General features: G+C 39.2%; 1 protein-coding gene across 3 annotated transcripts in view; it reads left to right on the top strand.

Moving 5' to 3' along the window:
- SLC6A11 (solute carrier family 6 member 11) overlaps positions 1 to 8,763 on the top strand; it is a 125,472-nt gene extending 116,709 nt beyond the window's left edge. For all 3 annotated transcript variants that reach the window (XM_035337424.1, XM_035337423.1, XM_035337422.1), the window contains 4 exons: positions 1,550 to 1,652; positions 2,467 to 2,567; positions 3,879 to 4,049; positions 5,902 to 8,763. In XM_035337424.1, coding sequence (XP_035193315.1) covers positions 1,550 to 1,652; positions 2,467 to 2,567; positions 3,879 to 4,049; positions 5,902 to 6,054 — 528 coding nt within the window. In that variant the 3' untranslated portion in view covers positions 6,055 to 8,763. The remainder of the gene's footprint in view (positions 1 to 1,549; positions 1,653 to 2,466; positions 2,568 to 3,878; positions 4,050 to 5,901) is intronic.
- The last annotated feature ends 17,282 nt before the right edge of the window (positions 8,764 to 26,045 follow it).

The raw sequence follows: 26,045 nt of genomic DNA, 5'->3' as shown, positions 1-26,045 counted from the left end.
TTTTTTTTTTTTTTTTTTTTTTTTTAGGCTTTGTATTACTCATAAAATATGTTTTTCCTTAAAGAAAAACTTTTACATTCAGACATATGGTCATTTCCTATCTGTGCAGCAAAGGTTTTGACAGTTGCTTGCTTGGACATCAATGCAACTTTATATACAATTACTTTAGAACATTCGTATGTGCAAGAAGATTTAGATAGGATTTCAGATTTAGAGAGTACACCTTAATGTACCTTCACTTAGCTAATGCTGAGGGGAAAAAAAAAAAAATAAATAAACAAGGAAATCCTAGATATTGATTTTTGATTTAGTTCTCTCTATGTGTTTAGAGTTCTCTTCCATTTTCAGAAAATTGTCTGAGTTGTTGTAATGGATTGTGTGTACTACTCAAATAGCATTACATTTCAACTGAAAAGATGATCTCAAGTCTCTATTTCCTTCATATAACTTTCTGCAAACTGGGAAGTCTTAGGTTTCCTTTCTATTGAAATGATCTGTGAAACTCCTCATTATTATTTCAATATCAAAAGCATATGTGATAACGAGATTAATCTTGGAAAAAAAAAAAAAAAAGGAAGAAAAAAGAGAAGAAAATAATTATGTTTTTGATAGATGTGACAACTGAAATAATTGAGTCATAGTCAAACTAAGAAAGTGGAAGATGTCTTGGATAAGCATATAGACCTTTTTTCATACTGGTTTATACTGTGGCACCACTGAAGGCAGAAAACTACAGGACCGTTGATAGCATATTATGCATTGTGTATGGATTCCATGCTTTGCATGCTGATTGGTTTTGTTTGATCTCCTTTTTGGAACTGCACATGTTGCTACTTAAAAACATTTGTTGAACAATATTTAGCTTGTTAGGAAAACGTTAAAAAAAAAAAGCTTGCCTGGAGTCTGTATGGTTATTCTTTCATGTTTTATCAAATAATATTGAAGCACTTAAGTAATGCAGATGAAAGTCTGTGAGTTATATTCAAACTTTGTTTGTGAGCTTACTCATTTTATAGTCCCTGTGCCAATGGAGATTGATTCTAGTAGTTCTAGATTTTACCTTCTTTCCCTACATTTGCATTACTAATTCATTTTGCACCTGCTAATGCATTTACACATTAGTAGCAGAGATATTAAAACAAATAAACAAAAGCCCTGCATCTTTATGTGCACTCTTCTGGAGATCAAAATCACCTGCCATTATCTACAGTTTAACATGATAATAAATGAAGTTAATATATATATATATATAGGGAGGTGAGAGAGTGTTTTGGAACAAGTGAAATGTAGGTCTCTGCGCTCCAGTAATTACTACCTTAAAGCAAACTGGCATAGGGAATCATCCTAAGCACTATGGAAGGAAAGATCATTCATTCACTGAAAAATGAATATTCTGTGTTCAAGAAGGAACCAACTGTAGTAGGAAGATTGCCAGAGAAACAACAGATTGACTGTGTAATTAGACACATTTGCTGTGAAATATTTGTACCATTGCCAACATGACATTTCAATTTTATTTTTTTGTCCTTTTTCTGTTTCTGTCTTTCAGGGTGGGATGTACGTCTTTCAGTTATTTGACTCATATGCAGCTAGTGGCATGTGCCTTCTTTTTGTTGCCATATTTGAATGTGTCTGCATAGGCTGGGTTTATGGTGAGTTGCTAAAAATTGCTGTTGTCTTGAGTTTTTATGAAAGCTTTCTGTTTGCACAAAAGCAATGTGAAGGCCTTGTACTCTTATGGAGTAGGGCCCTCCACACTCCCGTGTTCTGCTAAAAGCTAGGAATATGTTTTTCTTCCACTCTAATAAGGAGAGTGCAATGGACACTTTTCTTGCTCCTTGCCAGGACTGACCTGCACATTCCTCCACCACAGAAATCCTCAGCTGCCTTAGAAGTTAGGGGTGGGAATAAGTCTTTCTTCTCTCACAAAGTGTCTCTGCAGGACATGTTCCCTTCTACTTCTGACATGCACAGACAAATCCAGGGGACTTGTTCATTTCTCACTAACACAAAAGAGGCGTAGGAATGTTCCTAGCTCTGCTGCTTCTCTCAGCAAAGTCAGGGGAAAGCCTCCAAAGTTCTGGGTATGTTCAAGGTACATCATCAAACCTCTATTTGCATACAAAAGACTAACAATTTTACTATGTAAAGCAATGTATGAACTGCAGATCACACATGACCCTGGCTATTTAAGGATTCACTTATGAGCTTGTAGCATATACAATCTTCAGCTGGGCCTGCTCAAGCTGTTACTGACCAGAAGCCGTTTCTGGTCAGACTCATATAGGCAGCAACCTCTGCCAGAACTTTGGAGCAAAAGGCGGAGAGATCTATGTGTGAGAGAAAGAGATGGCTGCTTTGATCTCTGAAGCTCTGCCAGAACCCACATTTTTGTCTGTTCTGTTTTAAATGCTGACCTCTTGCATGTACATTCTACATCTTCTTTTGATTTGCTTTTTGGGGCAGGCAGCAATCGCTTTTATGACAACATTGAGGATATGATTGGGTACAAACCACTAACATTGATTAAATGGTGCTGGATGGTCTTAACTCCAGGTATTTGTGCAGTAAGTACAGAATATCTCAATAACTTCTTTTAGACATAATGAAGATTTTCTGTGCATAATTTTAGAAATTTTTTGCTGCTAATAGTTCACAACAGTAGAGTAAAATGCCTATTGATTTACAACATATGTTTTAATTAAAAAATACTGTAGGATTTGTATAAAATCATTAAATGTATGTGTTCTGTGAATTGTGAGAAATATTTGCATATATAATAATAAGGGAAAAACAAAACAAACAAACGAAAAACCCTCAGCAGCCTAAGTGAACATTTGCCAATACAAGAGAGGTTTTTCTTCACCGCTTTGGTAATATACCTTGTGTCTACCAGGCATAACTCAAGATCCTCCAAGCTTACGTATTTTCCTTGCCACTCCAGCCTCCCATTTCCTTCCCTCTGTGGATGACTAGACATTTTTCAAAGACATGATATTTTTCATTCAAGCTTAGGTAGTAGAAGAGGCAAAGGAATATCTCATATGCGTGAAGAAGGTGAAGGAAGAAGCTAGGAGTACTGGTGCCCATTGTGGGCACATAGCAGAGACAAAATTGCAAAAGGAGCATAACCAAATTGCCCATAAATTTGATCCACAAATGCTTGAGTATTAGATACTAAAACCTGTCAGTTGTCCCAGTGATAGCAAGGTGCTTTGGGACAGCTGGAGATCCAGGTTCACTTGAGTTCCGTCACTTAACTCTGCAAAGCTGGGGAAATTCCTGACTAATTTTCTCCAAATTTGAATGTAAGTTAATATCATTTGCTCCTGTGCATTCTTGTCAAGACTTTGGAGAAAAGTACATGGTAACTTTTCTGTATTACATAAACTTAAATGGTCCAAACTTCTTAATTATATACCTGTTGAATTTAAACAGATATATTAGAGCTTTTGAGAGGATGAAAGATTTGGTGTGCAGTACTACAAATACAGACAGTGGATTAAAGCAACTTTGACGATTTTGGCTTTCCTTTTTCATCATGACAAGTTGGAGAGAACACAGCTAATCATAGCTGGTTCATGGTAGCAAAACGTAATCTTTCCTGACCACGTACTGTTTGCCATCAAAGTGCAGGTTTTATTGTGATTGAGAGGTAAATAGGATTTAAACTTGAAAGGTTGTTAATTTCAGCAGAAGGAGCTGAGACACGTTAGCTCAGCTGTACATAAAAGAAAACATTACTGTGTATTTTTTTCTCTGACTGTAAAGCTTACCTCTGCTTCCCAGCTTTACTGGCCTTGCCAAAACAGTCATTTTCTTGTTAAATTGGCAGTGTTGTTTAAAGTACTACTAACACTTTTCTCTGCTTATTTCAGGGAATCTTCATTTTCTTCCTGGTGAAATACAAGCCTTTGAAATATAACAACGTATATACATACCCCGACTGGGGCTATGGCATAGGGTGGATGATGGCTCTCTCTTCCATGATCTGCATCCCTTTGTGGATCTGCATTAAGCTGTGGAAGGCAGAAGGCACTTTCTTAGAGGTGAGAGAGATTTTCAGATTAGCAATACTGAAAAAAAGAAGTTGGAAGGGAAGTCTCATTTGCATGAGACTAAGCACAGTTTAATCACAAAGTCAATGCCTTTATCTAAGGTAGGATCCACATACCTGTTCCAGTGGTAGCTTGGTGTCATCACTTGTGGACAGAGGCATCTATATTCTTTCGATCTTCTTCTGAATTTCCTAAATTTTTTTTCTGCCTTCATTGGCTTGAGCCTGTGGTAGCTAACCAATACTCTAAATTTAAGGTGCTTTGTTCCTTTTCCTTCTCCATTTGTAGCTTAAAAAGTCTTTGACATTAGCTAAATCCTTCAAGAAGATTTGTACCAGCCTTTCAGTAGTCAGCCTTCTTTCCATGGTTTTGGTAACTGATGTTTGTGCCAACAAGATTTTTCACCAGGAGTTGGGTAGCAAACATTCACATATGTTTTCTGGACAGTTTTTGTGATTACAGTTCTCGACATGAGAAATAGAGGCAAACAGAAATACTCAGTACAATTTCCTAAAATTTGGTATCAGGTTATCTCAGGTCTAGGCTGAGATTAAGATTATTAAATATAAGATACTTTCTCAAAAGACAGAGAAGATAGCTATAATCAAAGAAACAAGAATATAAATCTTTCCAGAAAAGCCTGGTTCTCTTACACAGAGTTCCTTGGAATACTGGGCAATGAAGGTAGGTATCCCACCACTACCTCCTTTTATCTCAGTATGGAAGTCTCTTCCATGCTTCCTAAGTCTTTTTGATATTCTATAGGATACTCCCAAAATTAAGAACAACATGGTAAGAATTTCTTTTTATGTGCCTGGTATTTATCTGGCACCTTTGAACGATCTTTCTCACAACGTATACCCACACTTGCAAGATTATTCTCCATTCAGAACCAAAGGGTATGACATCTGAATACATCTGACTATATCTCCATGTAATAGTTATTGTTTTCTTGAGTGCAGAAGCTAAAAGATATAATTTATTGTGCTGGCTGATCGCAGTCCCTATTGAAATGACTTCATTGAGCTGATTAAATACGGCCTAGGAAATCTTTACTGTGAATATATAAACATTAAATGCATTGCACATAGTAAAGTTTTCTTAGCGTGTTCTTAAAGGAAGCTTGTACAAATCTTAAATTAAATGCTGCCTTAATGTATCAGCCTCACTCCATCTCTGCAAGTACACAGGCTTCATTTATAGAATTTTGTTTTGCATTGCCTTGTCATCTGAAGGCATTTCAGGACTGAAGATGTTTCATGCTCTTTTCCATGCATGAATGTTATGAGGCATTTGTTGCAGCTGTTGTTATGTTGTTTTAATTACAGATGGGAGCTTCTCAGGAAGCCAGCTTCCAGCAACATCTCTGCTCCCCCAGCTGTAAACAGCAACATTGCTACTGATGTTATTTCTAGAAAAGAGGAAGTTCTCAGCTGAACACATGTATATATTTTTTTCTTTATTGTAGCTTAACACAATACTGCCTTGGCATTATCATATTTTTCTTTTTCAGTGTATACACTTTGACTACCGTGAGCAACAAAATGTACTCATATAGCAGGTCTTACCTGGAGCATTTTGCTGAGTTTATTCATAGAAAGAACTGTTACTCTAAATCAGCATGAAAATTCACTTTGACTTTGTTTTCACCTTCATTCTCTATTCTTTAGTCTGGTGTGATGTGAAATGAACTGTATGGCATACAGTTTTATGGATGGATCTAACAGGGAAATGAGAAGAAACCAGCATGCAGGATAAAGAAGTTTTATAGTCAGTCTGTTTAGGAAATGGATGTCTGCAAGCAAGAAAAAGATAATGATTTCCATTTTCTTGAATTTTCCAGAAATTCAGGAAGTTGATTACACCTAGCTCGGATCTGAAAATGAGAGGGAAACTTGGAGGAAGATCGTACATTGCTGCAATAAATGACTGCGACGCCAAACTGAAAGGAGATGGCACCATTTCAGCCATTACAGAAAAGGAGACACATTTCTGAAAGAACTATTTTTTTTGTATAAAAAATAAATAAATTCACTTAATTATAGAGGCTGGCTTGTTTTGCACAAAATTTTATTAACCAGTTAATTTTAAAGTGAAAATTGTATACTTGTTTAAAAGTGATTTTTAAAAAATTACTATATAAGTAATGATTATGTAAAAGAAAAAGAAATAGTATTATATGGTATGTTAGTGATGACTTCTTTTAATATGGTAATTTCAGTAAATGTTTTTTTTAGAAGTTAGAGGGACCTGTAAAATGTGTGTAAAGCTTTTCTACTTAGATTTCCAGCAGATGTGATGTTGTATATGCCTTCTAATCTCTAAGCATTTCAGACCATTTCAGCTTTTAATGTATGTATATAAAGGGGACAAGAATGTCCTTTTGTTATATTGGGAGAAACTGTGAGGGGGTGGGCAGAGGACGTGTAACTGCTGTTGCATTATTAGTGTCTAAATGTGGGCCATATCCAAAGTCCACCAAAATTAGTGGGAGCCTTTCCAGCTGGGGACAGTGACTTTTACACCAGTCTGTGCGTGATTTGCCCGTCCCTCTGGGCCAGATCAGATGCACAACTGCATTTTGCACCTAACAGAACTCTTCTTTCAGGGCATGTTTTGTGAAGCCAACAGGAAGCACCACTCTTATTGCCCTTCCTTCACCCTCTGCCTGCTTGCAATGGGCCTGAAAAAGTGGTGGAATGGCCCCACTTCTGAGTCACTGTTCTTCTGGAGATTGAATTAAGAATATATATTTTTAAGAGTTATAAATTTTGCTTTTCTTGTAAGTTAGTGGTCTCTAAGATGACATGTACTGCTTCAGGAGACCTCTAAAGTTTTTTTTTTTTTTTTTTTTTTTTCTTTTTCATTAGTTTCTGGGTAGCTAGTGCTTCATTTTGGTAGACACTTCCCATCCCCTGGAGTGAAATGTGTTTGTCTATGCTTGTATAACAAGAGGAGATCAAGGTCACTCTACATATGTGGAGATATTGTGAGGGAAAAAAAGAACAAGTTTAGAGCTCTGCATGCATTTGGTCTCTGTCTCTGTTTGCCAATCTGTCTGTCTATACATCTATTCATTCCTCTTAAAAGAAATTAAGGATCCTGTAATGTCATTGTGTAGCATTATATGGCTTTTCTCATCTTCAAAGTACTTCCTGAATACTCTTAGATTTGGCACTGATTCTACCCTGAATGGTATTGAGGTTTGCAGTGAAGTCAGAACAGGAATTTTTTGGTGAACACTAGGGTAATTGGTCCTGAATCTCCAGCAGAGTTCCAAGAGGTAATTTATGTATTGTGCAGATGAAGGAATTAAGACAAGAATATTGTGACTTCTCTGTTTCACAAAAGGATCAGGATAGGTTTTTGATATCAGGCCTTTCTATTCCATTGGGTATGAACCGACTCCCTCTGAATGAGAAGAGATTTTGTGATGTGAATCCAACTGGTGGAAATTGTTACCATGAGGTATGCAAATGCTAGTTCCAAATATCAAAATCTCTAGACTGTCTCTTGGTCTTTTTTCTTCTGCCAATATCCCAAACTATTGTTTGTTCTGGAAGATTAATTCTTTTCCTGTCCTATTTTTCATTTAATGGTTGTATGATAAACCTGTGGAGGAATACTGTACTATAGTGCACAGTATTTGATGGAGAGAGACAAACAGCAGCCTAAGAGAGCTCAGAAGAGATGTCAAAATCTGCTGTCCTCTCTGTAATTCAAAATCACCAAATACAGGCAAATGGAGTTATTAAAAAAAGAAGTAGCTGCTGGCTTTCCAAGGGGGAAAACAGTTCACTAGAAGTCACTAAGTACCTCTTACCATTACATCGAGCTCTACACGTGGTCAGCATTTCATTGTGATCTTATGTTATCAGACCTCAAAAAAAAAGCATCTTTCATAGAATCACTTTGTCTCCAATCAGGTAATTAATTGATCTATTTGATTTTACTTCACTTTATTTTTATTTTTCTTGTCTAAATTTCCATTTCAAATATTCCAAGTCCTTCTTGACTTTGCATGTCTCCATCGCTAGGTGCTTAGGAAAGGACATTTTGAAGGAGCCTTCCTTTATAAAGGTGCAAAGCCACCATCTTGTGAATGTTGGGCCCTCTCAGAGAGAGCCTTCAGGTGGACATCCACGATTGGAGTTGACTAATTAAAATCACAGCCCCACTGCCACTTTAGGAAGAGAAATGCTCCCAGAACTGAAACTCCAGGCTGTTCAGTTACTACAGAAAAATACAATGAAGCAACTGCAAGGTACATACTAACATTGAAAACGTGCCCATTCCCAAACCTAGAAATAAATAGTTTTGGAAGTCCTAGTAAGTGATAAATATTCCAACCCAGTGTCCCTTTTTGGTCTTTCTCCCCACCTCACCAGAACCTGAGGCCCCAAAACTACAGATGAATCTTGCAATGGATTATGTTCGCTCTGCAGGGAAATATCAACTTTTTTTTTTTTTTTCTTTTTTTTTTTTTAAATTATTGAAGGATGTGCAAATGTAGATGCTTTATTAGGTTACATTTTAGCCTTGATTTCGGTGAAGTTTTGGAATCAGGGCACCTCATGGATGTTTACAGCAAAATGTGCCAATAGGTGGAACCGAAACACCTTGACTGGCCACCCATTAGACACAACATGAAAATCCCATCAAGTCAGGATTGCCCTTTAAATCATAACATTTGTTGCTGTAGCAGAAAAAAAAAAAAAAAAAAAAAAAAAAAAAACTGAACTGACTTGTGCATTATAGCTTGTCAAAGCACTTTTGAACATCTCCACAAGAACTATGTACTTGTGTGAAATACGCTTCCTATTCTGCTGCTATGAACCATTTTACCAGTAGCTTTATACACATACATATGGTTTGGCATGGTCTAAAGCATTATACAGTATTGCTAATGTGCTGTGCTTGTAAATGTGTGCATTTAATATCTGACTTGTTTAACACTTTACTGATTTTTTAAAATATATTTCCTTTTTTTTTCTTTTTTTTTTTTTCTTTTTGTGGGGAGGGCTGTGGGAGGGTGAAATTCCTAATAGTATTTGTGATTTCCTTCTTTCTTTCTTTCTTTCTTTCTTTCTTTCTTTCTTTCTTTCTTTCTTTCTTTCTTTCTTTCTTTCCTTCTTTCTTTCTTTCCTTCTTTCTTTCTTTCTTTCTTTCTACAATATGGAGGAGGAAAATGCGGAAAACAACTATATCATGATCATTTTTTTATGTGGTAGCAACAGTATTGCCCTTTTCTGAAGTTTCTGCAGTATTATTTAAAATAATACAATAAAAAAACAACAACCTCTAAGGTTTATGTAACGTTTTGCACAAAGAAAGACTCTGGTTTTCAAGGGCACAAGATTTCATCTGCTTACTTGTTTTTAAAAATTAAAGAAAATGGGCAAAACTTATTCTGCGTATTTTAGTTCATCTCAATGTAATTTATATTACCGTCACCTAACAAATTAAATAAGCACAACTACTCTGTTCGAGCATATATATGTCCCTTGATTAAAATCGGGGATCTAGAAATGAGGAAATTAAGTAACTTGATGTCATCCACTCAATCTGTGTCTGAAACAAACTAAAATGAAATATCCAATCTCACAACTTCAAGTCACTTTCTTTTACCTTAAATTCATACTGCCATGGAATAGTGCAGACTGGCCACTGCTTTCCCCTGCCCCCTGCCCACTTCTGCCTGTGTTTTGCTGTGCCCTCTTTGTGACACCAGCAGTGTCAGGAGAGCCATGGAAAGAGACAGCTCAGGAGCCAATCTCACTGACATCTCACCCAGCAAACACATGCTGTTAGTTCTCCATCACTTTGGTTAGTTCTCTGTAACTTCAGTTTATTACCTGGTCGCACTAGTACTAGTGCTGAAGTGAAGTACTGCAGCGAGATAAATTATATCTTCCGGCTGCTGTACGTGTTATGCTGGATTCATTTAACCTTGTAATGTTGACCTCAGTCACAGGCCAATGCTCTGTCCATTTGATCATTTGTACTACGATTTTATGATTTCCTATTCTTTCTTATGTCTGTGGCCCGTGTACAGGGAAACATGCTTGATTTAGTACATGACATACTGATGAAAAATGCTGATATTCTTCCCTGAGGCACCCTATTATGCAGTAGCCTGCCACACAGGAAATGAAGCTCTTTTCTTAAAGGCTGTGTATCGTTTTGACTAATGAAGCATGGTTATAATAGGGAAAAAGTTCTATGGATTTTGACAGAGCGATACAACTCCTCTGTGACTGTACCAACTACTCTACCCAACAGCAAATACACCACAGGAGCAACATGTAGCCCCTTCCCAGGGGTGATGTCCTTGCAGCTGCAGCAGCAGCCCCTGACAGACCGAGGATCCAGTCAGTCTGCATGACAAGAATGTTAGCTTCTTGGCCCTTACTGGCCACTAAATATTGAGTAAATCTAAGCATACTGGGAAATTTGGCCTCAGGTGTCAATGATTTCCCCATTCAGACACGTGTAAACGTGGTCGTCCACAGTGCAGCTGCAAGTACAGTGAAGATTTCTAAAAACGACAGCTTCTGAACAGATCAAAAATGGCCTGGTGGATTACATACACATTTGGCTGGAAGGAGATGTGACAGTTTGCACTCAGAAAGACATAATAAGGATTAATAAGGGATGTCTGGGATTCTGGGATTCTCTTTAAAATGTTTTAGAGAAGACTTGAATTCATGGTGCACAGACTGCACCAAAGTGCTTAACTGCTCAGGCTCCCCAGGCCTGTGCAACCACCAACAGGTAAGAGATGGCAGGGCAGGGCAGTTTCCTGCACTTCTTTGTAAAACTACCCTTAAAATATAAACTCTTCATTAATACGTGTTACAGCCAAAAGATCCAAGGTCTGAGCACTGATCAAAGGTGACAATTTGAGGGAATAGTTGCACATCCCCCTATCTTACATATTTTAATTTTAAAAGGATCAGGTCCCTTTTTTAACTTTTGCTCTCTGAGAACTGCAACCAATGCCAGCCATATCCTGCACTCCCTCAAATCATCCCGAATTCCGGTCATATCTATGTTTTCGTTGGCTGGCCATGCTCACAGTGATTGGACAATGCTCTTTGTGGGCTTTCAAGAGGCTCATTTTGTGCCTCTGTAACCCTCGCTGGCCTTGACCATCACCTGTGTCTGGCCACCCTAAAAAAGCATCGCCTTGAGCTCTGTTGCTGGTAGTGGCAACGCAGAAGCCCAAGTGTTGCACATTGTTGAAAGTAGAAAGAACAAAAAGTTGTGAATGTTCTGAGAAATGTGTTACCACTAATTGTTTCTAGGGCTATCGTAATGCATGCTAGAAGCAGGCCCCTGTTTCTCATGAGATGTTCCCGGCTGTGCTTTCTATTTCTGTCAGCTTGCAATGAATGTAGTCAGACAGCTCCTGTCTGTTCCCAGTACTTACTACAGCACTAGGAGGCACAGCAGCCTTTCCTGAACCTTATTGTACAACACCTGGTAAGAAACTCTGTGAGCTTTGGCTGATTTCTTTTTATTTAAATGAAAATGCCCATGTAGTTATCCTACTATACATAGATGACTCATTGCTCTCTTCTTCCCAAAGGGCCCCAAACTGTCTGCAATTCAGCCATGCCATGCTCAAAAGAGGAAATTGCAGCTACACAGGCAGACACCTCCAGGGCCAATCCTGAGTTTGGCTGCAGCCAGTGACATGGAAGCACAGCCGGTGGTGCTCGGGTCAGCACTGCCATCAGGAAGCCCTGACACCCACATGCACAAGCGAGGGGTAGGGATGATTAAGACAACACAAACCATGTAAAAGGGACACAGCCAAGACGTTGTACGACTTGTGCTTTCACAAGCCTTATGAATTTGGAAAAGGCATGATGTCATTTTTTTGTATGTGGCAGGAGACATCAGGGTTGTTTATGGGTTTATTCCTTCCATCTTTGAATCAACACAGTGAGGCTTGTTGGCAGGAACAAGCTCAGCGGGATGACGAGTGGATCAGACGCTGCTGCATAGCACCACACTGTGTCGAGCTCTGTTTTAGACCTGCCAAAACGCTCTCGGTCTTTCTAAGCAAGCCCCACTCTCAGCTCGCCCCTCAAATTAACTCACAAGAACAAATGTATGAACTTCAACAGAAATATAGCCAGTATACCCAGGGATTATTCTGGGCTTTATCAAGTTGTAGGCTTTGGTTTGGTTTGGTTTGGTTTTCTTTCATTTTCCAATGGAACTGATTTTGTTGGCTGTTGAAACACTGGCAAAAATTGCAAGTCACACAATGTACCATTGGGTCAGTAAGTGGAAATCAAGAGAAGATCAGGGTATCAGGACAAGAAGAAGGCTTAGGGCCCAAACCAACCCTTCCTGTTGTCCATGGTGAGAAAAGCACACTGCTTTACAAATGATATTTAATTCAGCTTTTATTTGCTTATTTTATTCTTTCCAGAAAAGCAGCCCGTGATAGGTTTAAAAGTCTCTGCTTGCTTGACAAGCTTTTACCTCAGACTTAGTGGAAAGCTTTGTGGTTTTTTTTAGCACAGACTTCTCCTCTCCAAGTTTTTGTGGCCTAAAGCTTGGGTGGCTATCACTGTTCTCCTTCCCCTCCTACACATTTGTGCTACTTCAATCCAGTTCAGGATATAGTTTCTGCTTCTAAAGTAGAAGGAGGAGAAAGCGATGGTGTTGGAGGCTACCAGCAGCTTGAATTAATTGAAGGTAATTGACAGCACATGATAGTCATGATGGGGATGGAGAGGAGCGTGATATAAGAGGATGTAGGGAGATATTTCCTCTTGTGAAGGAGAAGATAGAAATGTTATTCAGATGTTGCTAAGGGTAGCTGCTGGTGATTTTTTTATTATTTTTATTTTCTTCCTTGTGGCATCTGACTTCGTGAGATTGAGGTTTCATGACTGGGGTTTCTTCTACCATCACTGAGGACACAGGAGGTAGGGGTTGTAAGGTGTGGGTCGGGTGGCAAGGTTTCATCTCAGTTACTTTTCTGGATTTGTAAATTCTTGGTTTAGGCTGTGGGTTTTGTTTTAGTATTTCTGGATTATATTGGAGGTCTTTGTGTGCTAATCATCTGAACTGGCAAAACTGTTGCAGGATTTTGGCTAACAGAACATGTGGATTTTATCTCTGTTATTTCTACTTCCACCAAACCTGTCCCCCACAGAGTCCTGCATAGCATATACCAGCTGTGTACAATTCAAATGGTAAACCTGCTCCATGTGCTGTGCTGCAGCTAATTAAAAGTCCTAATTGCTTAGTTCTTTCAGTTTGTTTTCTTAGTGAGGGGATAGAAAGCAGAGATATGGATAATAAGCAGCCTTCCTAGCTGTTAAGAGCTCTACAAGGATACCTCCTAATGATATTTCTGTGGTGTGGTGGGGACATCTTTTGGTTAGAATGAGTCTGAACCTGATCCTACGAGATGAAAGTATGACATATGTATATATAAAATGTGTGTGTATCTATATAGTGTCATCAGGTGATCCATGAGATAATGTATGTGAGCATAAAAAATATTTCTCTACCCACGGTTTACAGGACACAATGAGAGGTGAAATCTATCACTGACTTTTTCTAGTTCTTTACATATACTTGACATGTCATCTACCGTCCCAGAGCAAAACTGCAGCACCTCAGAGGATTGGTTTAAGGACTGCCTGCCGTTTCACCCTGTTTTGGTGCGCTTCTGCCTCTCCACCCAGACAGTTGGTTTCCGTACCGTTAGATGGCAGCACGTGCCAGCAAAATCTGCGTCCCCCTAGCCTGGAAACTAAACCGGGGACATGGGGTAACGAGAGCTGTCCTCACAACCTAAATGGCACGTGGAAACTGTGTCCATATTCTTTATGGAGAAAGCATGTGACTATTTTTTTTTTTTAAATCTCCCCCAAAGTTTCAGGCTGAAGCTGCCACTGTTGTATTGGTTACTTCAATGTGTCAGTGATGGTTCTTTTCTTTTTCTCCTTAAAAAAAGGGCAATTGTGTGTTAGAAGGAAAAATAACAACTGATAACATTCTGTGGAAAAGAGAAGGTGGATGTGCACAGCACTGAATTTTTCTCAGTGATTGAAAGAGGTCCCATGTCCAAGTTTCGTCTTAACAAATAGTTGTCGTCCTCTCCAGAAAAATTATCTCATGCCATTTTCTTTGGAGCATAACCAAGTTGTTAACTCAAGTCTAAACAGAGGAGACAAAGAAAACAAAGGTGTGTCATACTCTCCATTGAACAGACATATCTTAAACAAGGGATTAACTTACCAGAAAACAAGCAGGGAAAGGCAGCGATGAGGAAACATTGCCAGCAGGATCACTTCTGCAGAGGCTCTGCCCTATCTGTCTGAGATGGTCTAGCTTACAATGCAGCCAACTCCCACCTGAGTTTTTGAGTAATTCTCAGAATAAATTTATCTTCAGAAACCACAGTAAAGGTGTTTGTAAATATTTGTGGTAGTGCACACCTGGCAGCAGTCTATGGAAGTAGATTGCAGCTACGCTGTGAGAGTGATGAGCTCTTTGGTACTTTAAATAAGATTTTTTTTTTCCCCCCTGCTTCCCCAAAACCTTTGTTAAATAGTCAAAATCAGTATGTGTAGAGTTATCATAGTTATTTGTAGTCCTCAAATTCTCATCTTTATATTGAATGTAAAATAGATGGAATTCATTTTCTCCTGCATGTATGTAAATGTACTCCTTGTATGTAATTTTTCCCCAAAGCAATTTCTGGGTATCAGGATTGCCTGTATTTGTGTAGATGTTGGCACCTACAGAAATGTTCAGATATTGCAGCACCATGGCTTTCTGTTTAGTAGATGAAAAGAGTCTTAGACTGTATCAACCTGAGGTAGGAGGGAACTATTTTGTCCTGCATCCAGCACTGTTAAAAATCAGCTGTAAGTATATATATATTTTGATGTGGCCACTCATTTAGTTTGAATTTGCTTCAGGTTAGGGTCACTGAGTCACAGAATGTTTTGGGTTGGAAGGGACCTAAAGCCCACTCAGCCCCAACCCCGTGCCATGGGCAGGCCCCCTGCCCCCAGCCCAGGCTGCCCCCAGCCCCATCCAGCCTGGCCTTGGGCACTGCCAGGGGTGGGGCATCCACAGCTCCTCTGGGCAGCCTGGGCCTCACCATTTCCTGAGTATAGAATTTTTACCTTATCTCTAACCTAAAACTATCCTCCGTCATCTTAAAAGAGTTGTTTCATAGTTAGAGCTTGTAGAAGAACCCTAGGAAAACTTGCAGGAAACTGTTATGGATTGCTGGAGGTAGCCGCATTGCGTATCTTCAATTTCTGTCAATATCCAGTATCAGTTAAAACCATTCTTTAGTAATCTTAACCCCCCCCCCCCCCCCCCCAAAAAAAAAAAAAAAGTTATTGCCTCTAAGTTTAATCGTGGGTGAGAGGCCTGAGCATATTCAAGTAACCTGAACTGTTTTGTCACCTCTGACTAGGATTTTTTTTTTCAGACATAAATGTTACTTACAACTTTCACATGAAAAAGTAATTACGATGTAGTTCTGAATAAAGAGCATCATTTGCAGTGATAAGGAGGCCTGCCTTCTGTCCATTACTGCTAATAAACAACTGTAAGAGATGGTGACTATTTAAAGCTCCAAATTCATCCTGCCTTTCTACTGACAGTCTTGCACATCGATTCTGACATGCAGACTGACAGCTTCATGGCATTTTGGAGTGTTCCAACTGCACTGAGGATGTGGCCCTATTTATTTTAGTACCCTTGCTCCTGCAGCAGCCGCTGACTCACAAGAAAGAGCTAAGAGCAATATTTGGCATTTGCTTCCTGTGCAGCACAATTTGCCTGGTTCATTAACCTTCTTTATGTAGATGTAAATTCTGAGTCTGCCATGGTTATTTTTGGGGCACATGTCAAAACAAGATTTTGTCTGTCTGAGCAACATTAGCTTTTAAAAATATTTAAAATTGCTCCAGCACTTTTTCTTTTAAAGCAAATGTTTTTCACATATGTTGAACTATGTTTATGCTGTAAATTCAGATCTCTAGCACTATTAAACTGACTTAGGGAAGAAAAGCAGGAGGCAAAAGAGTGCATAAAGCGTGATCTGTGTGACACTATCCTGTACCTGTTTTACCAGGCATTGGTCACTTCTGCTGATACAGCTCAGCATTAATGTAGACTGATGGAAGCAGAAAATAAGCTCTGCTCTCACTTGTAACTAATTGGATTGGTTGTGTGTGTACAGGCATATGTGGAGAATGCGAGAGCAATTTTATTTTCATGTAGTTGTGTGAGAGAAGGCTCTAACATATCTAGGTTTGGTGTACGTAATACAAAATACAGGAACAACTAAACACCTTCCTCAGGTGTGGACAAGGGGGCAAGGAGAAATACCTTGGCCTCTTTTGCTGTTGCTTTTCATAACTGGTAAGACCATGCCTGTGATACAAGCTCTGTCTCTCTACTCCAGTGCTTTCTCAGGTTGCTGCTCAATGCATGCAGCTTCTCCCCTCCTGCCTGGCACAGGCCTGTTCTGCCTTGGGCTCACCACGTATGAACACTTTTCTCCTCCTCACAGAAGAAATTAGATTAAGAATTAGATCCTCAGTGACCTTGGTAGCACCACACAGATCAGCAGATGTCAGTCCTCTGGTATGGTAGACTGAGTCTCCAGCTGCTGCCAAGGTGCAATTGGATTTGTTTCATCTCACTTTCTACCATGGCCTTAAAACCAGACTCTCGCTGTAAGTTCAGGACTCATTTTGGTTTCTCTAGTTGTCTCGCAAGAGTGTTGTCCGAACAATTGGAGGCCAAGCCAGGGGAAAATGTCCTCCCATAAGTTTAGGAATGATACTTTCCCCTGTAATTTAATATGTACTCAATGGGATAAGTTACCAAGATCAGAAAAAAAATGAAACATGAAATATGAATCACTTCTGCCAGTCTGGCCTGCTGAGCCAGAGCCTGCCTTTGTGTCATCTTAAGCTGTCATATGGACCCCAAGTTTCCGGAGTCTGGACCCATGTGAAATTATATTCTCCATATAAATGTAAAATTTTTAATAAAAAAACAAGGGCTAGACAGAACACGTTTCTGCTATCCTTCTATAGAGAAGAATGTTTAAACTATGATCTAATGTTGAAATTGGCTGAGAGATTGGGCACGTCAATTCACTTATTCTACTTACACAAAAAAAATGATGACTAAAGCCTCAGTATAAAGCAAACAAGCGGCAGGCAGTTGTACAGGTTATAACTTATTCCAATAGCAAAACATTTCCATGTTAGCCCAATGCCTCACTTTTCATATATGAAGTTTTTAAAAATATGAAAGCCTCAAATGTGATGTTAATAGTGCAACCAGTGTGGAGAAGGGCAAAGAGCCCTTTGAATTGTTCTTGTCTCCCTGCAGCTTTTTGACTAGTAAGGAAGCAATTTAGGTGGGCTTTCTCCCCTGCTCAAGATGTGGTGCTCCCTGCCTTCTGCAGATCAGTCTTAGCATGGCATGCAGTCACCAGCATCTTTTCATTGATGCTGAGCCCTCCTTCAAGCCTGCCCCCGACTTGCACTCTTCAGTTCCTTGTTGCAGGACTTGAGGAAAAGATCTCAACAGGGATCTATCACTTCTTGTTTAATGTTTGTCACAACAACTTGAGTAAACGTGGTAATGAGGGAAGGTAAAGCGGTAAATGTGCTTATTGGAGTAACCTGATAGTGTATTTTTTAAAAAGGAGCTGGACACAGCAAGGAGTAACTCTTCTTGGCTTTGGGCTGTTGAGTGGGTGGCATGACATGTACAAGCTGCTAGCCTTTTGGGTTTTAGCTGTCAACTGCACTGTGCCAGGGGATGATGATGTATCATACTGCTGGAAAGCAGTTGGGACTTGGTGTTATTTGATGTCTTGACTTAATTTATGATTATTGGAAAAAACTTGTTCTGGGTAATACAACAGTAACATGAATGAGTTTGTATATGTATATAGCTGCAGTCCATACTCCCACCATCCACCAGTCCTCATTCAAAAACAAAAAAACCCTTTCACCTGTGATCTAATTTGTCAGAAAATGGGAAGCAGGCATTCACTCAAGACTTAGCCTTACAAAGGCAGAAAGAGGGCATATGTCGAAGTAAATAGTACTTAATAGGGGACCTGAAATAATGTGCGTCACTGAAGATTTCTGTTTTGAGCCCGTGCAACTGCCAGCAGAGCATCCAGTTTCATGAATACTTACTCTCAAGAATTGCATGAGATGCCTGCCCCAAAAAATTATTGGAAACCAACAAGTTGTGACCTTGCATAACTGGGTGCTAAATCTGTGTTCTTCAGAATTTTTAGGCATCCACAAATTCCATCACAGTGAAGTGTTTTGCTTTTCTCAGTGCTGACAGGTCATTTATCCAGCAAGTTAAAAATAATTTAACCAGGAATTCCAGTCTGAAGCCTTCAGTTAATGCATTTCTTTTTAATATTTATGTTGCTTACAGGATCACGGAAAGGAGTATGACTTTAAATTTGGACGAAGGCAAGATTTATCTGCCATATGTTGCCACAAGCAGGAAAATATTATACCACTGGGTGTCGCTCTCGCAAAGTTCAGAGTATTTTGGAAGTAAAATCTTCACAGGCGATAAAAAATATCGTGTACAGCCTGCAAAACTCGAGATTTCTCAGCAAAAGGAGGGCAAAATAATATATAAGTTGCACTGTTAGCTGTCTGAGAAAGATGCTATTGACAGCTCTAGTGTTATATCCACCAAAAGACATTTGGGTTCATTTTCTTTCACTAAACCATTGGGGATGACAAATCACCATTGTATCAATCATCTAGAACTCTTCAGGATTTTTTTCTAGAACCTATCTTTATTGCATGGATTATTGTGGCTGAAGAAGCAAGGCAAGCAGTAACTCAGGCTGACTTTCTGCTTCATGTCTATATGTGTCAGGACTTCAGCAGAGTACGGAAGCTGAGTGTTTGAGTCCAATTAAAAGTCTGCAGAATCTAACTTTCTCCTTCTCTTTCTGGTTTACAAAGAGCAGTAAGAAGTTGTAGGGCAATAATCTGTCAAAGGATAATATAGCTATGGGAAGCAATAATGTTGCAGTAATGAGCTTCATAATTAAAGTATCTTGGTAGAGAAGGGACTCCTTGACAGAATGAGAGAAGTAATAGGGTTAAAGTACTGCATTGAGAACCTGAGTCACAAATAAGCAAGAGCTATAAGCTGAGGTTGGCTCGTCATACCGAGCGTAGATAAGTATCCTTTCAAGGTGCTGTAGAAGATAGGGAAGCACTAAAGTATACCAGTAGAGAATATCCATTGCTGAAAGGATTCAAGAATTACTTAGATCAATTTGTTTGAAATGATTCAGGAACAGCTGCTCCTTGGGGCAGAGTGACCTCTTCATCTCTTGACCTCGCTTATTACAATTCTAATTAATCTTTACATTCTCACTAACCTGCATAAAGCACTGACTATGCTCACATTTATATGGATTAGACTAGTTCTTCCCATTTTGTTTACCCTAGCAGGGGTGACATTGCATCTTCCACCATCCTTTTATTCCTGGTATGAAAAAGGTCTTGAATGGGCTGCAGCCATTGCTTAAGATTTAAATAGACTTTGTAATTTATCCTAAAACATATTTGATAGCTAGGAAGTCCAGCAAGTACTAATGAAATATGAGCTATAGCAAGCTGGATAATTTTCATGTGTCATACAATGGAACAGAATGTCAAGGCACTGTACAAAATTTTAGCTATATAATTAGTTGACTGAGTCATACAAATTCTTTATCTTGAGCCCTACTGTAGATGGTTTTGGCATGTAGCAAACTGGTATAGCTTTATTTGGGTGGTTGTTCCCTGTGAATTTGGATACTGGTAGAAAGCTCAGAGGGACTATCCTAGAACCTGCAGTCTGGGGCTCTTTTGGAAGAGGTGGTAAAAAAAAAAAAAAAGGTCATGGTGATATTTGCACTGCTGATGTAAGCTAGCTTCACATACTGCTGAAGATGTTCCAGTGGATGATTCTTTTGGCCTTTAATGACCCGCAGTTAACCTAGTGGCTGCAAGTGCAAAGCTCTGAATCCCATTACACAGCTCATCTATGTGAAATCAATGAATACTTCCCTGATGACACAAATAGTGCAACCCTTTTAAAAAGTGTCAAGAAAGACATCACCACCATCCCCCTCCCCCATCCTCCCATGGCTCTTGTTCATCCATTTAAATAAGCAGAAAAATACTCCTCTTAAAATTTCCCAGTTTCTAAAACCTCATTAATAATACCAAATGCAAGATGCAGACTTAATGCATTTTTTGTTGTTGTTGTTTTTCAGTGGATCTTTAATCATTTCAACACCATAGAGGTGTCCTGTTTTGTTCAGTATATGTTGGTCTCCTTTAGTCATAAATGTATTAGGAATATCTTGCCTTGCTTTGGTGACTTCCTCTATAAGTCTTTAAAAACGTTTTTACACTTCATTTTCTTCACCGTAATTTAAAACAAATAAATAAAAACTATTTTCTGACAGTTGTTGTCTATTTCAATGTACATTGGTTACTTTTCTGATTAGAAGCTTGATTATATTAGCTGATTGTTTCCTGAATTTAACTTCAAGTGCTCCAAACCACAGGTGGCTCAAACAAATGGTCACGAATGCCATTACCAAGTTCCTTGACTGAAGAAGCAATGAAAGTCCTCACTAACAGTTCCTTTGGAGAAAGGGACAACTGCTTACATTGTCATTCATTGATTACAAAATTTTTTAAGGGTCTAGGTTGTTCTTTGTGGGTGTAGCTCCAGCTGAAGTCTTAATGATCCAAGAGAAACATACTGCCTTCAGATCTAGTCTCTGCATGTGACACAATCTGCTGCCCCATTAGGTTAGAAAACTGCCCCATCTCTAGCGTAAATTCAAATGTTGGTTTCACAGAATGGTAAAGCAGGTTTATGCCGATGTCCAGCTTGACTTATGGCTTAGACAAGTATTTGCTAGTTCACAAGATTTTATTCTTGATGTCTGTAGGTCATGTTCACTCCAGATGGCCCTAATCAAAGGGCCTGATGCAATTGGGCAGGGATCATCACTGATCTTCTTTTAAGAAAGGTAGCTCAGTTGTGAATTCTGGGGTGTGCCTGGTACTAGATAAGATTTTATTTTATTTTTTTTTTATCCAGCTGCTCTTATTTTTTCATCTTTACAGTCATACCTGAGTCTTGGGCCTGTGATGATCCTGGGCCACCTCATCTCCATCTAAACTGCTTCTTAGTATGTATAAACATCCTGAGCTGCAAACGCAGCCTGGTAGAAGTGAATGTTCCTATCAAGCTGAGGCTACTTTCCGCTTTAAGTGAAGTATTTTCACACTATGCTAGCAATGCCTGTCCTCATATGTATGTATTTTCATAACTCTTGTAAATCCTAATGAATGAATTTCCTTAAAAAAAAAACGCCTCCTGTGAGAAGTTTCTGGAATATATTCCTGTGACTTCGTGAAAATCTTCTTAAGAGATTTCATAAAAATCATCCTGCTTAATAATCTAGCAGGTTTTCTAAAGCCAAGTGATCATGCTTCCGGGCTAAGCTTACTTTTGTGCCTGCAGTGCACTGTGAAATGTTTGCATGTCAGGGCTCTCCTGAATAGAGGTGAAGCTATAAACTATGGGCTCAACATGGTGTAGTTAAAAGGTTAGTAGTTTTACTAACCTACCTTGTGTGTGCTTAAGTGCAGGTTCATGTGGACTGTGGTGTGGAGTCCAGTCACAGCCATAGACTAAGACAAAATACAAAAACTTTCCATGGAGAGCTAGGATCGCAGAATTCCACTACTTGGACCAGGAATCTAGAATAATACCCTGCCCTTTTACAATCTTTCTGAATATTACTAGAAGCTTTAACATAAGGGGAAGGCTTCAGCTGGTTTCTTTTTATCTTTAGATGTCAGTCTGATATGATGCAATAGGAAATGTGCTGAGCTACAGCACACTGAATATGAGGTTATGCAGCATGAAGTCTAAACTAAAACCCATGCAAATGCAGGTCTGAATGGGTAATATCAGTTCAGAGATAAGCATTTATCCTTTTATTATTCTTATGTTTCCAGTTATTTGTGGTTTGGATAAAGAGTTCATGCTGCTCTTATCGCTGAGAGGCTAGCAATCCACAATAACACACTGTGCTCTTTCCAGAGCACAAATATTGTTTTTGGTAAAACAATTTGTGTTGTACTGTTTGTATTGTATTGTAGCACTTCATACTAGAGCTCCTCTCAATATAAGGGAGCAGATTATTATCAGTTTTTCTTAAACTATTTTAGAAAAACCTAGAAGAAACTATTTACTGTGCATAGTGTTCAAATCTAGATCCTTAGCCTGCTTCTGTTTAATGTCTGAAACCCAGGATTTATACCAACATGTGAGCCTTAATTCTATTGCTGAAGGCAGTGGTTCCTTCAGGGTACTCAGTCTTCCTGAGAGGAGAATTGAACATCTAAGCTCATCATGTTGACCTGTTCTGATGTCTCTATCTTGACACAAGAGGCAACTGTTGAAAATGAAGTGATATAAGGAGATACTTGGCCAGTCTCCTGTGTAAGATGACATACAAGACAAATTTTTTTTAGGTAAAAGGATACTTGTTTAATGAAAGCTCACTAGTATAATGACCCAAGTAATTTAGTTTCATTTGGTCTCCGACAGGATGTTGGTCTACAGGGCCACCAGTTCCCTAAGACCTCATTCTTACTTAACTTACAGCAGAAAACAGCCTGGGGTAGTGTCAGGACTGCTTTGCCATGCAAGCTTTTACCTGTGCCGTCTGCAATGGAAATACATGAGGGGTTTCTTTCCTTCTTATAGAAAGTCTTCCAACAGCTTCGCATACAAAGACTGTTACAGTAATTGTTTGGCTTTTACCTACCACGAACCAGATACTTCACACAGTGATTGCTGAAGTCTATTAACTGGCAATGTATGACTTTGAAAGATGGTGAGGCTGATTTAAAGGTCCCAAATGATAATGTTTATTACTTCCCTTGCTGAGCTATTCCAACAGTTAATTAGTCTGTTATAATTTTAGAATGTAAAGTAGTGTGGTTGTGGCAACATATCACAATTTAATTATAGAAAAGAGCATTTATAGGTCTTTAAAACCTTTTCAAATAAGATTTCTTTGCTGTTTGAAGTATTGATTTGTTATTTTTCTCAAATCATTCAGATTTCAAATTGCAGTGGACTTAAGATTAAATGACTTGATTTGTGGCAGGTCTTACAGATATATAATGCCGATTACTTTCAAGCAATAAATATTTTCATTTCATCAGAAGTGGGCCCAGGCGAACCTAATGAGGTTCAACAAGGCCAAGTGCAAGGTGCTGCACCTGGGCCAGGGCAATTCTGAACATGAGGACAGACTGGGAGAAGAACTCAATGAGAGCAGCCCTGCAGAGAAGGACTTGGGGGTTCTAGTGGACAAAAAGCTTGACATGAGCCAGCAGTGTGTGCTTGCAACCCAGCAGGCCAACTGTACCCTGGGCTGCATCAAAAGGAGTGGGCAGCAGGTGGAGGGAGGTGACCATCCCCCTCTGCTCTACCTTTGTGAGGCCCCACTTGGAGTACTTCATCCAGGTCTGGGGCCCCCAGCACAAGAAGGATGTGGGGCTGTTAGAGCAGGACCAGAGGAGGGCCACAAAGATGATCAAGGGGCTGGAGCACCTCTCCTAGGTAGAAAGGCTGAGAGAGCTGGGGCTGTTCAGCCTGGAGAAGAGAAGGCTCCTGGGGGACCTCACTGCAGCCTTTCAGTACTTGAAGGGGATGTATAAAAAAGATGGAGAGCAACTGTTTTCTCAAACAGACGTTGACAGGACAAGAGGGAATTGTTTTAAACTAAAAGAGGGGGGACTTAGATTAAGGTTAGGAGGAAATTCTTCACTCAGAGGGTGGTGAGGCTCTGAACAGAGAAGCTGTGGATACCCCATCCCTGGAGGTGTTCAAGAACAGGTTACATGAGGCCTCTGGCAACCTGAGCTAGTGGGTGGTGTCCCTGCCTATGGCAAGGGGTTGGAACTGGGTGATCTTTGTGAGGTGCCTTCCAACCCAAGCCATTCTATGATCAGTACATCAAAGCAGTTGCAGCTGCCATTCTCTATGTATAAATGACTCTGCTGCTACCTACCAATATGCCAACATGTGTCAGTTGCATGGAGAAGCACAAGTCCTGATTTAATACTTGAGAAGAAGCCAATAACTTAATTGCTACAGAAAACATAATTAGAAATCATTAACTGTTAATAAGACTCAAAGCATTGCTGATGGTGAGCTATCATCTACCCAATTCATTTACATGCTAGACAAGCCTTAAGGATTTATGCAAGAAGATTCAAGGTGACAGAAGAAAAAACTAAGGAAATAATTTTCTGATCCTTTACTTCCTCTCATTTCACCTTAGTTGTTACCACTAGCTGTGTAGCTGGAAAGATTGCTTTTCTAAAATCCTAGTGATTCCTTTCCAACATCTGAAGTAACAAAGCAAGCATTTTTAAAAGAATATTTACCTCTTTATCAATACTCTTACTACTTTCTGCATAGCCTATAGTCCTCGTAATCCATCTCAGTCTGTAAGGTATCAGTTAAATCATGCTCCTTTCTCATCTGCAGAAGTCTTTTGTCAAGGGAGAGCTGGAGGGACATGCAGTCATCTGGAGTACGTAGTTGGATAACTGAGCCTGGACTGAAAATGTGGAGCATAAAAGCACTCCACTGCAGTGCGGTAGATGAATTTGTATGCCCATACTTAGGGTAGACCATAGACACCTCTTTTAGCCCTCTCCCCTGCCCTGATGTGTCAAGTAAAAATATTGAATTCACATGTGAAAGTAGAATTGTAAACAGATTGTTCTCAGTGACAGTCTTCTATGACAGACTTCTGAGGAAGTCTCAGAAATACTTCTGGGCCCAACATCTATTTAGGTTAAGTACAAAGCAGGAACATACTTCCTGGCTGGAGCTGGGATCCTGTGACAGGAAACACATCTGAAGACAGGTATTTACACCAGACAGAGTGACCACAAATACTGGAAAACTGATGGGAAGGTGTGTAGCAGTGTCAGTCTTCAGGTGCCAGTGGTAAATACGGTCACCTACACACATCATTTAAACAGTAAATCATTTTGCATTGATTAGTACTTGCTCATTTAAAACAAAAGAGCCCAGGGATTACCTAACTCACGTTTTAGAGTAGTTTCATAGCAATAAAAATAGTCAGAATAGTAAGAACATATTAGCCACTGGGGTTGGCTCCACATTTCTTCAGTTCTTTTTACAAGACAATAACCTATGTAGCCATTGTTTCTTCTATGTAATTGGTTGCTCTCCTGATTTGATATACTGTTATAATGCACACATATATCTCAAGGCTGTACATAAATATTTAGTAGACCTGTCTGCTCATATTAGTCTTGTGTGGAATTAAGATGTATTACTAAATATCTGCTCATTAAGTAGTTGAACAGATGCTTTGTGCTTTTTTTCCTGCTTTCATTGCTTATTTCATTATACATTCCTCTCCATAGAAAGTGAGCAAATATACATTTCTGTACAAGTAGATGATATAGGGGGAAAGAAGAGAGTATTTAAACCTGACTGTCCTACTTGGAAAATAAAATGTGTGAATTGTCCTGCATATCAAGTCAAGAGTAAAAGTCTGAACATGCATGCAGGAGGCAGCTGTTAGGATGAGGAATCCTGGAGCTCCTAGGTGTTTATTGATGACAAAACATTTTGTTACCAGACAAAGTGATTTTAAAACAAAATTTTGTAACACGTTCAACTACTTTAAATCTCTTCCCTCTGTATATAAAATTGTCTTTATCTGAATTCTAGGAAAGCTTCAGAAACTTCTTCTAAAAATGCTAATATTTTGCCTTTGGCACAATGATTGTCATGAGAACCAGAGTAAAAGGGCATAAGGAAATAGTTATAGCTGATGTGATG

This window comes from Oxyura jamaicensis, chromosome 12 (assembly GCF_011077185.1).
Source record: "Oxyura jamaicensis isolate SHBP4307 breed ruddy duck chromosome 12, BPBGC_Ojam_1.0, whole genome shotgun sequence".
Classification (NCBI taxonomy): domain Eukaryota; kingdom Metazoa; phylum Chordata; class Aves; order Anseriformes; family Anatidae; genus Oxyura; species Oxyura jamaicensis.
The sequence above is the reverse complement of the archived record's forward strand: the minus strand, read 5'-3'. Positions and strand labels throughout refer to the sequence as shown.